The 15,927-nt window shown below is 41.7% G+C and overlaps 1 protein-coding gene across 1 annotated transcript in view; it reads left to right on the top strand.

The window, feature by feature from the left end:
- LOC110910971 (mitochondrial Rho GTPase 1) overlaps positions 1-11,758 on the top strand; it is a 29,463-nt gene extending 17,705 nt beyond the window's left edge. Inside the window, exons 11-14 of the mRNA XM_022155545.2 lie at positions 10,066-10,178; positions 10,621-10,771; positions 10,946-11,064; positions 11,555-11,758. Of these exons, the coding sequence (XP_022011237.1) occupies positions 10,066-10,178; positions 10,621-10,771; positions 10,946-11,064; positions 11,555-11,582 (411 nt within the window). The 3' untranslated portion in view covers positions 11,583-11,758. The remainder of the gene's footprint in view (positions 1-10,065; positions 10,179-10,620; positions 10,772-10,945; positions 11,065-11,554) is intronic.
- Positions 11,759-15,927: the final 4,169 nt, after the last annotated feature.

A 15,927-nucleotide genomic window follows, 5' to 3' on the forward strand; every position in this document is an offset into this window, starting at 1 on the left:
TGCTCTGCAGACCTGCGTTGCTTTTGCGACTAGCGAGTTGGTGGAGCTGTCCGGGGATGTGACTTATTTACTGTTCCCGTATTGCTTTACTTCATCTCCTCAGCTTTTCAACCATTGAACCCGTTAACCCTTTGAGCGTTTACATATTTAGTCATTTTATTTAGTCTTGGACTACCCCCGTCATCAGCCCCCCAAGTCAGAGGTTTTTGGGAAATTAGCTCAAAGACTTCTGACTTTTATACGTGTGTTTTTCTGTCCAAAGGCTTCGAGGGTTCAAGGGTTGAAACGTTGAAACGGTTTTTGAATTTTGGAATTTGACAAGACAGTTGACAAGACCCGTGGCAGTTTGTCAGGCGGCGGTTTTAAATTCTGCCTGTTTGATAATTATCCCTAATCTCATTTATTTACACATTTTTCTTATTGAAGAACATAACTTGCTCTTTATTTCTCCCAAGTATCCCCCTTTTTCAAAATCAGGTAAGTTCCGTTTTTCTTATTTTCTCTTTAATTGTTCATTGTCATGGGTGCGCGTATGGATATGGCGAAATCCTTTTCTCGACTGACCCAAGAGGAAGTCGATTTATTTTCTATGGAATGGGGTATAGGGACAAAGTATAAACCGGTTGCACCGGCTTGCGATAAATCCATCAATGACTGTCCTTCTGGTATGATCGCCTTGTATTATCATCATTTTGAGGTTTCCAATCTTCGTTATCCATTTTCAAACTTTGTCTTGAATATTTTGGAATATTATCGAGTGTCTTTTGGTCAGATTCATCCCCTTGATATGGCTAGGGTTTTACGCTTTGAGATTCTGTGTCGGGCTTGCGGGTATAATCCCACTCTTTTATCATTCCGTCGCTTTTTCCGGCTTGCTAAGAATGGTGATTGGTTCACCTTTGAAACCATTCAAGTTGACACTTGTTTAATTTCATTCATGGTTTCTACACTTGGGGTTTGGAAAGATCGGTTTTTCTGGGTGTCGGAGGAAATTGTTCCTTTTAAACTTGTTTGGAGACACCCGGATGCTGTTCTGAACGAGCCGGAGCCCTTTGATTCCGAGATAAACACTCTTTTTTTAGAAATTCTTAAGGGGTGCCCTTCGAGGCTTCGCCCTTTTCCTGTGCATTTGTTGGTGTTGTTGGGTATAAGTAAAGTTTGGGAAAAGGCTAACCGGGATCTGGTGCTTATTAGAGATGGGAAGGGTATGCATTTATTATTTTCTTGCGTTTTTTTTTTCCTTTTTCTTTGCTTGCTTATGTGTTTTTTATATTTTTGTTGCAGTTATGTCTGCCCTTGATTTCATTAAAAGCGATGACACCTCTGATGTTGCCTTTGATGATGTTGCTGCCACTCCTGGCGAAAATGCGGTTGTTAAGGGTTCTGATTACAGGTTTGAGGGTTCTGGTTATGTCAATGTTCTGAATGTTAAAGGCTTTACTAAGGTTACTGCTTCTAAAGGTTCCACCCGTCGTTCCCAACGTTATCTGAAGGGTGTTGATCAACCTTCTGGTTCAGAGCCCATCGATGTTAGTGATGATATTGAGGCGTCAGGGAATCAGACTGTGGATGTTGGCAAGGGTAAGGAAAAGGAGTTAGTTGTTTCCAACAAGAAGAAGAAATTGATTAAGAAAGGTACCCCTCCTGTTATTCAAGGTTCATCAGCCAAAAGTGTTGAGAGCTTCGAAGGTTCAGAGGGTCAAGATGTCTATGTGCCTAACTGGCGGGTTAAGGTTGGTGATAATTTTAAGGATCCGGCTGTTTGTGTCGAAGCTTTGGCCCATTTTGCTCCTCGCGGTGTTCGAAGTGCCATATCTGAGATGGAGGCTGATCATCTTATTTCTAGGATGATGCTCAGCTCCTGCAACCTATCTGCCTTTTTGGCTGAAGGTGTAACTCGTTTTGCTAAAGGGATGCAGGAGTATGAGGGGGCTTCCAAAAAGAAGGAGAAAATGGAAGCTTCAATTGTTGCCATGAAGAAGGAGATCGAGATCTTTTCTGAGAAGGAATTGGCTTGGACCAAGAAAGAGGAGGAGTTTACGAAGAGGCACGAAATTGAGATGGGTGATCTCAAGAAGAGCTTTGAAGCTAGCCTTCTGAAGCTGAAGTCAGACCGAGAGGCCTTGGCTATGCAACAGAAGGCTTTTGATAAGGAGAAAAATGGTTTGAAAACTTTGGTTGCCCAGGCTACTGGAGATAACCAATGGCTCATTGAGCAGGGTTTTCACCAGGTGGTTACCTATCTCTTGCACTCTAAAGAGTTTAACTCCGCTCTTGGTGATGTTTACACTAAACTGCTCAATCTGGGAAAACACCAAGGTCTTGTTGCGGGTTATAAGCTTCACGAGTCTGGCCAACCCTTAGAGAAGTCTCCCCTGTACCGTCCCGAGGCTTCCGATGTTTTTAAGAGTTCCGTTGAACAAACGGAGAGGTTGTCATACCCGTATGTGAGTCAGGTTGCTTCTTGCTATGGTAAACCTCTCTCCGTTTTGCAGGAACTGAAGCCGGATGGTTTGAATGAAAAGTTATGTGCTGAAATGCTTGGCTCCCTTTCAAGGAAACGTTCCTACTGGGGAGATAGTGAAGATACTTTTCCTGGGGAATCTGATGCTCCGAAGGATGCCAGTTTGGAAGGTTCAGCTGTTGAGGATCTGGGCCCAAAAGCTAAAAAGGTTAAGAAGATTAAGAAGGCCAAAGGTAGCAGTTCTGGGGTCTCTAAGCCTTCTACTAATGCATGAAATTCGTAGCTTTCTTAGCACTTGTTTTAAAACAATTTGTGGTTTGTAACCTTTAAACAATATTAGGTCTTTAGGAACCCTTAAGGTTCCTGTTGGTGGTATTCTAGGCCCTTGTGGCCGTTTGAACAATAGCTAAATTTGCAAGTTACTCGGACTTGCCTTAACTCTTGTTTGAAAGTCTTTCAGGGCTTTCTTTGATTATGGTATGATGTTTGACTATTTTCTTTATGTTATGTTTTTATACTTGTGCCTGTTTTGTTAAGGCAGTTTGGTTGGCTTTAACCTTTCAAGCTTTTTGGCTATTCGTAGGTAGGTTGGAGCCTTTGGGGTTTCGAGTTGTCATGAAGGTGGCTTGAAGCCTTGAAGGCTTCTTAGTTTTGTTACTTGATTTGGCTTGTATCTTTAACTTTTTGTTCAAGTTGTCATCCTTTGGATTATTTTTGCTTTCTTGTAACTTTGTCTTTGTCGAGTTTGTGTTGCCTTTATGTTTTTTACACCTTAAAGGGTTCAGTGCTGCAGACACTTAGCCTTGGTGTTTTTAACAAGAAGACATAGCACCTATCCTTTCTATCATTTTTTCATTTGATTTCATAAGCATGTTTGTTGGTTGTATTTTTAAGGCTTGAGGAACATTTGGAGTAGGTTGTTCAGACCCGTCTATGAGACAATTTTGTTTTAACTTAATGAGTCTCATGGAGTTTTATTGATTTAGGAACTCACCCCTTATATAGGTTCATTCAACCCTTGAACCTATTGAGCGATGTGGCCTGGGAGCTCATCCCTTTTCATGGCCCTTGCTATGGAGTTTTTTGCTAGGTTTTCAACCTGATTTTAGGATAGAAAGACAAGTTTGATAAAACAACTTCATTCATTGAAGCAATACTTGCTTTTTACAAAAGGTATTCATAGTGTTGTTCGAAATACATTGTGATACAAACCAAACTTTCCTGTCTAAACATGGAACCTTTTCAGGGTTTTGCCATTCCAATGCCTTGGAAGCCTTTTGCCTTCTGAATCTGCTAGCTTGTAGGATCCACCCTTGTGTGCTTCAAGGATGGTATATGGACCTTCCCATTTTGGGCCAAGCTTTCCTTGATTTTCTTTTTTGCTAGCTTCATTGTTTCTAAGGACTAGGTCCCCCGGCTTGAATCGTTCATTCTTGACTTTCTTGTTGTAGTAGGCTTCCATTTGTTGCTTATATTTGGCTTCTTGAATTGCAGCTTGGTCTCGTGCCTCTTCTAGGAGTTGCAAGTTCAAAATGGTCTCTTTTTGATTTGTTTCGGGATCCATGTTGACAATTCGTTGTGTTACAACTCCCACCTCGGCTGGGATCACGGCCTCGGATCCAAATACCAGGCTGTAGGGTGTTCTTTTATGGCTTGTTTTTTCGGTTGTTCTTATGGCCCATAGAACACTAGGCAATTCGTCGAGCCAGTTGCTTTCGTACCTTCCCAATCTTGTTTTGATACCTGCCACTATACTTCTGTTTGTTCTTTCGACCTGACTATTTGATTGCGGGTAGGCCACTGAGCTGAAGATCTGATTGATCCTGTACTCTTTACACCAAACGCTGAAAGGCTTCTCAGCAAATTGCTTCCCGTTGTCGGTGACAATTACTCCCGGCAATCCATAACGGCAGATGATGTTTTCCCAAACGAAGTCAATGACCTGTTTGCCTGTGATCTTTGCAAGTGGTTTAACCTCGGGCCACTTGGTGTAATAATCTATTGCCACTAGCAAGAATTTTACTCCTCCTTTGCTACAATGTCCATTCCTCATTTATGGAATGGCCATGTCGAGGTTATTGGGATAAGATCATGCTTGGGATTTTTTGGGATTGGTGCATGAATCTGGCAAGCATCACATTTCTTCAATTGCTCAGTGGTGTCATGGTGCATTGAGAGCCAGAAATATCCAAGGTTCATGAGTTTTGCAACCACCGACCTAGCTCCAAAATGAGCTCCACATATGCCTTCGTGAACCTCTTTGATCAAATACTTACTTTGCTCAGGACCAACACATCTTAGCAATGGGGCAAGGTAACCCTTTTTGTAAAGGTTTTCTCCTTGCAGTACATATTGCCTTGCTTTGATTTTAACCCTTTCAGCTTCTACTTGATCATCGGGTAGTTCACCATTTTTAAGGAACTTTTTGATAGGAGTCATCCAGTTTGGATCTTCCTCGGTGACTACGTCTTGAACTTCCAATTCATCAATCGATGGAGCCTTCAACACTTCTACCAACACCTTCTTAGTGAGGTGGGCAAAGGTGAGAGATGCTAGCTTACTTAAGGCATCAGCGTTTTTGTTTTGGGATCTGGGGATTTGTTTGATGCAGCATGCTTGGAAGGTATTCATCAACTCCTTGGATTTTTCCTTATATCTTCTCATGTTGGGTTCTTTGGCAACATAGCTATCGTTTACTTGGCTTGAGACTAGTAATGAATCTGTGAACACTTCAAGCTTTTGGACTTTCATCTCTTTGGCCAGCCTTAAACCGGCGATCAATGTCTCATATTCAGCCTCGTTATTGGTGGTCTAAAAATCAAAACGAAGAGCATATGTGAATTCCAACCCTTCTGGGTTTATCAAAATTAGCCCAGCCCCTGACCCTTCAACGCTTGATGCTCCGTCGGTAAAAAGCTTCCAGGCTTCAGGGTTGGAGGGTACAGTGGTGGTAGTGTTTACTTCATTGATTATTTGGTTCGGGACTTCCACGATGAAGTCAGCCAAGACTTGGGCTTTGATAGCTTTTCATGGGACGTAGGTGATGTTATGTTCACCTAGTTCCACTGCCCATTTTGCCAACCTTCCCGAATTCTCTGGTTTTTCAAGCACATTCTTAATAGGTTGGTCAGTGACCACTTGTATAAGATGTGCTTGGAAATACCTCCGAAGCCTTCTAGCTGTTTGAACTAGGGCTAAGGCAAGCTTTTCAAGGGGAGGATATTTGGTCTTAGCCAATTTTAAAGTTTTGCTGAAGAAATAAACGGGTACCTGAGCCGTGTCCCGTTCGATGGTGAGGACCGCACTTATGGCCTCTTCAGCAATTGATAGATAGACTGAAATTAATTCTCCCGTTTCCGGAGCTGCAATGTCTGGCAAGGAAGCGAGATGTTGTTTCATCTGGTTGAAGGCTTCCTCAGCCTCATCAGTCCACTTGAAATCCTTCTTATCAGAACAATTTTTGAGTGTTTTGTAGAAGGGTAGGGACCTTTCAGCCAACTTGGAGGTGAAACGCTTCAAGGCTGCAAGTTTCCCGTTTAAGCTTTCCACCTCCTTTTTGGTTTTCGGTGGTTTGGTTTCGAGGACAGCTTTTACTTTGTTTGGGTTAGCCTTGATGCTTTGTTTCCCGACAATGTGACCCAGGAATTTTCCTTCTTCAAATCCAAATGAGCATTTTTCAAGGTTAAGTTTCATGTTAACCTTTCTGAGATTCTTGAAAGTTTCTTGGATGTCGTCAAGCATTTGATACTCCGTCTTGCTTTTGATCACCAAGTCATCGACGTATGCTTCCATGTTTTTACCAATTTGGCTTGCAAAGGCTTTGTCTACTAGACGTTGGTAGGTTGCTCCAGCGTTCTTGAGGCCAAAAGGCATCTTTTGGTAACAAAAGATTCCTCTATCAGTGTGAAATGCCTTCTTTTCCTCATCTTCTTCCTTCATAAGTATTTGATGATACCCTTTGTAAGCATCAAGAAAACACTTAAAAGGGTAACCGGTCAGCGAGTCAACCTTGAGATCGATTTCCGGTAGTGGATAGCAGTCTTTAGGACAAGCCTTGTTGAGATCCTTGAAATCTATACACATCCTCCAGGAGTTGTCTGGCTTCTTGACCATAACTGGGTTTGCATCCCATGATTGGTACTTGACCTCTTGGAGGATGTCGGCTGACATAAGCTTCTCAACTTCCTGGCATGCGGCCATACTTCTTTCTGGTGCCAAACTTCTTTTCTTTTGAACCACGGGCTTGACATCCGGTGGTATTCTTAATTCATGCTCGGCGATGTTCCGAGGGATCCCTGTCATATCTTCTGGACACCAAGCGAAGACATCGCTGTAGTGTATTAACAATTTTTCGAGATACGAGAGGGTTTCCTGTGAAAGGCTTGGATTGACCCTTATTTTTTGTTCAGGGTATCTAGGATTGATGGCCATCCTTTACCTATCCTCTTCGCTTTTGGAACTTTCACCTTCAGCCAAGTAGGCTTCGTAAGAGGGTTGGAGGGTTGCTATTCCCCTCTCGGTGGGAAACTTGACTGTGCCATGACCAACATATACGGCCATGTAAATTGCACATTTTCCTGGCCTTCCGATGATTACATCATAGCTTGAAGGTATGCTGATGACCACAAAGGTGAGTGGTTGGATTCTTTCCTTCTGACCTTCGTTGAAACGAACATTAAGTGTCAATTGCCCTAAAGGATTAAGGGGTATATCGGCAATACCTTTTATGGAGGTCCCAGAGGGTTGAAGCCTTGAACGTTCTTCATTGCTCAAGCGGTTGAAGAATTTCTCAAACATGATTTCAGTGGCCGCTCCAGTGTCTATGTAAGCCCTGCTTATTTGTAACGTTCCCACAATTGCATCTATCACAAGAGGGTTTGAAAGAGGATCTTTCTCTGTTGGAGGAAAACAAACACACTAAAGCTCCCAAGCTTCCAACCGTTGTCTTTTCTGTGGAACCCTTCCGTCAAAATCCACCATATTGACTTCCTTGCCTTTCCCTTCAGCCATTTTGTCCCTTACTCCCTTCACTAAGTGAGCAAGTTCTCCGGACTTGACAGCTTCTTCAATCCTTTTCTTAAGTTGGAAGCAATTGTTGGTGTGGTGCCCCTTTTCTTCATGGAATTCACAATATTGTGTGGAGTTTTCATTCTTTCTGCTTTTGGGAAGACGCCTTGGAGGTCGAAAGTTTTGCTTGACCTCTTCGGTTGCCAAGATTTCTTGAGGAGTTTTGGTGAGAGGGGTGAAACTTATCCCTTTTCCCTGTTGGAAGGGTTGCGACCCTCAGACCTTCGATGGTCTGAACCTTTTTTGGCGTCTATCATAGGAGTTGAAATTCCCTCTTTTTTCTGACTGGGCTGTTGCCTCGCCAGCTGGATCCTCTCTTCCTTTGTTCTTTGATATCTACAGCCTCTTCTCCTCGAATGTGGGCCTCGGCCCTTTCAAGAGCTTCTTCCAAGGTCTTGGGGAGGGATTTGTTGAAATCCCTTGTGAGATATTTGGATGTGATGGCGTTCATAAAACCGGCCACCCTCATTTTCTCATCTGCCCCCACGTAAGTTAGACCTTCCTTCTTGTATCTCTCTATGAATTCTCGAAGGCTTTCGTCATCTCTTTGCTTGATATGGAAGATCACTGTAGCATCTTTGACATATCGCCATTGTTGGGAGAAATTGGCTAAGAACCCCTTGCTAAGATCATCGAAGCTTCGAACGCTTCGAGCAGGTAAGTCATTGAACCAGATTCTTGCTGACCCCACAAGGGTTTGCATGAACATTAAGCAACATTCAGCGTTCGACCATTTCTCAATTCTCGCTGCACCGGTAAAGATCTGAAGATGGTCTTCAGGATCTTCCGTCCCATCATATGTTCTAATGTGGGCCGGCATCTTGATTTTCGTTTGGAAGTCATAATCGGCTATCTGTTGTGAAAAGCATGAAAGGTTGCTTGGTCTATAAGGCTTGGCCAAATCTTCTTCAACCCTAGTACCCACGTTGTTATTACCATTGTTGTTCCCCTGAGTGGCTAGCACTTGATTGATGAAGTGTTGCCACGGGAAGCTAGCCATCATCTGGTTCATCATGTGGGACATAGGGTTGAAGCCTTGGAGGCTTCCAGGTGCAACTGGGCAGCTAACTCCAAGGGGGGTGCTCATAACTGCACTTCATGCCAATGGAAGCACAGACAGGGCTTGTTCCCATGAAGTTGTTGTAGAAGCTGGAAAGCTTGTTACTGGGGACTGTAGGAGCTGATCTAAGGTCAGCTCATGGCCCAGAGGAGCACCACTAGTAGCCGGTTGAGATGAAAAGAGAGGGTGTGTTGTAGGATTTGGTCTCACGTACAGATATGGGTTAGGATTTGGAGGATTACTGGGACCAGCCTCCTCCCTAGATGCAAAAGGAGGGACAGGAGGTCCGGGAGATAACGTTGGTTCAGGCTCATCATAATCTAGACGAATCCTCACTCCTTTTTCCCTTTCCCTATTTACATATTGGTTGAGGAGAAATCTCAACTCAAGAAAATTGTTAGCAACCCCCTCAGGGGTGAGCTCGACACGTGTTGGGGTGTCGGAGACACCAACATTGGGAGAAGGGACTCCAGATCTGGACAGAGTTGGGGTGTTGAAAGTGAGAAACTCGGGAGTACTTCCCGGTGTTGAAAAAGAAGTTGGTATTGCCACGTGGGCTTGGCTAGTACCCAGGGTGGAAGCGTTTGGGACCTGATTTACTTCTCCCGGGGATCCACTTTCTGACATCGTAATTTCAAGAGAAGAGAGCTACACAACTAGGTCTTTTTGAGAAGAAATAGTGACGTAGCCCCACGGTGGGCGCCAACTTGTTGATGCAACAAATAGTAGACCAGCGGTAGTAGCAAGACCGGTTAGGCAAAAGGGTTAAAGGTTTCAACTTTGCCTAACGCAGGTCGTGGGGTCCCCCACGTTTGCAAGACGTGGAAGGAGGTTCACTAGTTTATTTTTGTTATTTGCCAAGGATCCTCCTCCGAAATATGTTCAGATTCGGATGAGGGAGCAAATAGAATGTGTGTGTTGGATGTGAAAGAGAGAGTGACTCGCATGAAGCAAGTGTACTCGAGATGAGTGACCAGAGGTTGTGAGTATCAGGGCTGGCCAGGAATGTCTTCTGAAGTAAATGAAGTTTCAATTTATAGGAGAAGACATCTCCCAAAGAAGAATGCATTTGACTAGTGACCTATGCTTGCAGTGAGGGGTTTCCCCTTTTGGGGGTTAAAATCTTTTGACCCCTGGATAATAGCGTGTGCTCTGCAGACCTGCGTTGCTTTTGCGGCTAGCGAGTTGGTGGAGCTGTCCGGGGATGTGACTTATTTACTGTTCGCGTATTGCTTTACTTCATCTCCTCAGCTTTTCAACCATTGAACCCTTTAACCCTTTGAGCGTTTACATATTTAGTCATTTTATTTAGTCTTGGACTACCCCCGTCATCAGTTAGTATCAATGAAATAATATACTGGTGAAATCCTTTCTTTTTTAATTAGTTTCTTCTTCTCCAACCTAGTGTAACCCTATCACAATTCTCCCATTTTGTCACCTTTTGATATTGCTGTTTATTAATGTGTTCTTACAGGGAACAAAAAGAACATTAATTTTAAGCGAGATACCTGAAGATGCTGTTGAAAATCTGCTGATTCAGAAGGATGCTTTGGCAGCCTGTGACATAGCAGTTTTTGTTTATGACAGGTAAATGGATTTTGTTCTAATTATCTAGAGGTGGCCGGATGAGGGTCCAATCAGGCCAAGTTATGTTACATAGCTAACAGTAGAAAGGCTACATTGTTTGTTGAATAATATAGGGTGTCTTTAGTTAGTTTGTTAATTAGGTTGTTTACTTGAATAGGATGGATGGCATCAATGAATTGAGATTACTTCCTCTCCTCTTAGTGCTCTTCCTCTCTTCTTTAACGATCTTAGGCTCGATAACCAATTTGTATCATAACACCTGACAATAAACGCTTTTGCCTAAAAGGCTAAAAAACATTTTGAGTCATTTTTTAATATTTGGGATAGATATGGTTACACAACATAGAATTTTATATCTACTAAAATGCATATATTTGGTGATCATTTGCTACCATATTTGTATGTTTATTCACAGTTGCTTATTTTCTTCTTTAATTTGTAGTTCAAATAACTCTTCATGGATAAGAACAATAGAGTTACTTGGTCAAGTTGCGAGTCATGGGGAATCTACTGGTTATGAGGTTCCTTGCATCATTATTGCAGCTAAAGGCGACCTTGAACCAAATCCAACTGCATTACAAGATTCAACAAGGGTATACATCTTTATTAGTTATAAAATTTAGTTTACGTGTTTGACACATTCCCCTTTTATCTTTTCTTTCATATTTGATACGTTTGAGATAAAACGCAACCCAAATTGATACCTTCATAACTAAGCAGTGTCTTATGTGCAAATTATTTAATAAATGAACTGTTTGTTATTCTAGTTGAGCCAAGATATGGGAATAGAGGCTCCGGTACCGATAAGCACAAGGTTGGGAGACTTCACTGACGTGTATAAGAAAATTGTGAGAGCGGCAGAGCACCCTCATTTGAGCATTCATAGGTAAAGTGAATATATTGATGGTATTATCACTGATGTTATAGAAAGTGTTCCCTTTTTTTGTTTAAAATAGTGCCTTTCAAATGTTAATACTTACAACTACATTAAAAAAGGTAGAATATTCTTGTGGTATTATGATAAAAAAAATGATAAATATCTTGACATTCTTATTTGCAACTTCTTACTAGAATTAAGTCTAGCAAAACGTGCGGCTCAAGTCGTCTATTGAGTCAAAACGGGTTCTCGAAAACATGAGTTCAGGTCAACCGGAGTCTTTTTAAATTTATTAGACTAGTTATGTATTTAAAATGGATCTATTTGTAATATTGCTCTATGTACACCTATTGTAACCCAATTTGACATATAAGTCAATATAAACATTATTTATGGTTTATCTACCTCAGGTCAAAATGGGTTCAAACCAAATGTGCGTTTTGACTTAGTAGTATAGAACTTAGCTACGTAAGCTGACTTGTTTGAGTATGTATTTTAGGGAGGTGGAGGTGCGATGCATCAACTAGTAAGGGTAAGGTTTGGTGTTGAGACCAGCTTTGGAACGACCTGGCATAGGGCATTGTTGAACTTTGAATGATATCTTGTTTGGACGTATGTTTTTCTGAGATTCCATTGCATTTTGTTTTTAAATTAAAACTTCTATTGTGTGTTTGACGTTTTAAAAAAATGGTTTCTTGTGTAATTTCAATAAGTAACATGCCTAAGTTTTAGGGTGTTATATATGTGGAGTCAAGTATGATGATGTTATGTTGGACATGGGTAGTCAGCCATGTACATGAATTGTTAGGATCCGGAACGGCGGTTTAGACGGAAGTTTTGATGAGATAAAGGTAGTTTGGTTGAAATATCGTAAGAATAAGCAAAAGTAGAAGATTCTATTTCATACCGAAATAGCATACATCATTTTACAAGCTGGAGAGAAATCTGAGGTCTCTCCGGCCATTCCCAAAACTTATGAACTTTGAACACATGACTTTCTATATATAGACATGATATTTGGAGCGAATGACCTGTTTGGAGCGCATGATTCATCCGTGCAGATGAGTCCTCATTTGTGCGGATGAGCATTTGTCCTTTCGAAATGTGTCATCCTCTCGAAAGGTGTCGTCCTCTCCAAAGTGTCATCCTCTCGAAAGGTGTCGTATCTCACTCTCAACTATACAATATTCAACACACGCTCTATCTAGCCTATTCGTACAATGGTGGACACACACAATATGCACTAACATGAATGTTAAGATCTCTTCAGTGGATCAAGTTCCAAGAATCAAGAACAAGAACACTTGCAACAATTTGCTCAGCCTTTTTTTCAAAAAGAAATAGAATGCTTAAATAGAAATTCAACCCTAGTCTAAAGTATTCAATTTATATGCACTTTATTAGGGCACGTAGGGGAAAAACGTGCAACATGGTAAAAAACTACTGTAGTTGTCACTCCACAACCATTTAACCAGGTTGCAGACTTCTTCAATGGGTCCTAAATGTGGATCGGGCCAGGGGCCTTTGTGGCTTGTTAGACCCATAGGACTAAGAGGTTGGTATCAATACCCTGCCATGACAATGGACCTTGTCCTTAAGATCAGAAACTGTGGCAGTGGGGATACGACATTGAAACACTGCACCTTGTAACGAGACTGTTATGTGGTTGTGTTGAAAAGAAAGGGAATGAATTGAGGTGACTGGACCTAAAGAACATGGCCAGTCGAACCTAAAGATGCTGGAAAAAACTCGTGAATGGTAACAACAATAGTAGAACGGTGAAAGGGGTCGTGTGCACTTTCATGCAAATGGACGTGCACAACCGTATGCATAGTAGCAGTTCCCTGTTGCCAATAAGACAAGAAATGATGTATTTGTTTGGATCGGGAGGGTTAAGGTGGTAGCGAGGCGGGGTTGAACCAGATTGTGAGGACTACCCGAGTAATTTTGAATTGTGACTGGATAATGGTTGATAAAGTTATTGAGTCGCAATGCGGTTGTTGTCACACCCCAACTGATGGCGGAATCATCGGGGCATGGCACTGAGCGAAACAGATTGTGTAGAAGTTTCCATAACAATTATCATTACTATTCAATTTAAGATAACATGTCCCATACCATGCCTCAAACAGTAAACAAATTATTACAGGCAAAATCTACGCAAATAATTCCATTCCGACAACTCAGATTTAAATATAGCAATTGTTTATTTGCTTCTAGAGACCCTTGATTCAATTACTACAGACAATTATTTGTTGGACTCTAGAGCTTTATTCTAGCCTCGCTTTCCTAGAAGATAAGCGTCCTAAACACCTGTCACATACGTTAAAATAAAGTCAATACACATAGCGTAAAGGCGAGTATACAAGTTTGATAATAGCATATAGAGTTCGAAATAGTTTACGCATAACCAGCACGTACACAGAGGAAAACGATGCATGTTAGTTATCGACATGAACCTATCGATACCAATGACTGTGGGTTGACTGCCCGAGTCAGTTCGTACTACATGATCACCACTGTAATCCATGCAAATAATTGTCCTTAACAACCCCCGCATGAGCGGGTGCTGAGTCCAAACTATAGTACTATCGTCGTTAGGGCAGGTAGACAACATTCCATGTGTAAACATAACAAACAAGCTTTCATTAAGTCACGTATAACATGTGGTAACGGTTAGCGTTTAAAAGTATTGCGTAGTGCGTTCGTTTGTGATTTAGAATAAGTAACGTATGTAACACCCAAAGGTGCTAAAGCAAAAAGGGTTCGAGTATACTCACAGCGGTTGATGGATTGAAGGGAGCGCTTGAGAGTAGGTTTTGCCTGAATAGTTTGAAATGATAAGTAACGCGTACAACGGAGACCAGTGTTGGAGAATCGGACAGCTGGTCGATCGGACGGTAGTCCGATCGGAGGGCTGACCGTGCGATTGACAATCCGTTCGGACAGTTGTCCGGTCAGACGGCAGTCCGATGGGATGGCTGTTCGAGTGGATTGTTTCTTCCTTTGTGTAAGTGTAGGTCCCTCGGAGGATGAGGTTCAACCTTAACCTTGCTATACTAACACACTAGCAAGTGCGGAATCCAAGCTAGTATGCAAACCGGGGTTAAACAAGCACAAACACAACACACAAAGTTCACCGATTAACACCACTTGTATTAATACGAATGAAAGGTTCCGGTTACAAGCTCAATGTTCACAAATGTGCTTTGCAAACTCTCTAAGTGTGTGTGTTCTATCTGGACAGAATGCTCTCTATCTCCCGTATCTTTCTGTCTTTGTGCATCTGTATACAAGTGAACACATTGCATGGGTATTTATACCCAAACACAGCAAGTCTTGTCGAAGGATCAGGATGACTGCTCGATAGATGATCTATCGAGCATAAAGCTATCGAAGGATACACAAGGACCTCGAAGGATGATCTATTGAGGTCCATCAATCATCCAACGAAGCATATCTTTCGAGGTCATCGAAGGATTGAAGCAATCCTTCGATGGTCCATCCATCGACACAGACAGTGTACAACCATATACTAACTGTTTGGCCAAGTCAAACCAGGAGGACGGTTGACTTGGTCAAACTTACATGACTAACAAGGACATCGTTTACATCGTGACCGAATACAGACAAAGTACAGACACAAGTGCACCAACAAACTCCCCCTTGGCTGTAGCTTTGTCTCGATCTTGATCATCTTTGATCTTCGTGTCTTCATGACTCTGATGTCCTTTTAAGTCTTCAATGTCGGAGGATCTTCAAAGTCTTCACGTCTTGAAAGCAGAGAGTGTGTCAACAAACTACCCGTATCATGTAGGAAGTGTGTTGACAAACTCCCCCTTAACATAAGCTCCCCCTTGAGTTATGCTCGTGAATGACTTGATCTTCAAAGCTAAAGATCCTTGTGGTGTTGATGATGGTCTGCGGCAACTCGATCATCTTCATCTTTTGAGTGCCTTCGCGTCGTGTCTTCATTCCGAAGCTTGTCATCGACCATGTTCTCCTAGCCTTTAGAATCTGCACATGCAAGAAATCTAAACGCGTAATGAGAACAACTGCTTGGAATAGTTAGGATAAACAAATGACACACGAATGACCATGTCACAATCAAACATCGTCCGACAGTTTGAAAGTTTAATAAATTTGTCAATTTTAGTCTTTAACTTTCAAAACATGCAAATTTCGACCGTTTATGAAGATTTAGTCAATTCGGTTTTCGTTCAGGTTTCAGGTAACGAAGACTCGAGATCCAACATCATACGATCGAAAATAAAATAGAAATAAAATCTTTTTGGCTTTTATAAAGTTTATATTAAAACACACCTAAAATCTTTTTGGTATTTTTGAATATTTCAAATGTAAAGACTGAAAGCAGTAAATAAATATATACAGACACTCTTTTTGCGAGTTTCGAGGGTAAGAGAATCATATCAGTGTACGGTCATGCCAAATGCTCTTGTTGTTCAGTTAGTTAACATTAAAATAAGCATCCTATAACAATTATCGGTATTGTTGTCCACTTAAACTCAACTTATCAGATGTAATCATGGCGAGGGGATACGTTAAGGTATGATTTATACTTACCGACCGGTGTTCATCCACATCACGACACATTCCCGTATCAAGGTATGTACGAGAGTTCATCTTACCGGTGAGTATACCGATTATCATCTGTTTGACCGTATATGATGTGAGACTCTCACTTATTTTGATTTGAAAACAAGCCCTATGTGATATAATCACTTATTGATGAGGAACTTGATTTCATATGCATGAGGGCACAGGAGCAAGTCCGTGAACAGGTCAGTACTTTCGTACAGCAGAGAGACGAACTTGACTCCCGGATAAATGTGATATTTTATCACTTATTTG

This window comes from Helianthus annuus, chromosome 15, assembly GCF_002127325.2.
Source record: "Helianthus annuus cultivar XRQ/B chromosome 15, HanXRQr2.0-SUNRISE, whole genome shotgun sequence".
Lineage (NCBI taxonomy): Eukaryota > Viridiplantae > Streptophyta > Magnoliopsida > Asterales > Asteraceae > Helianthus > Helianthus annuus.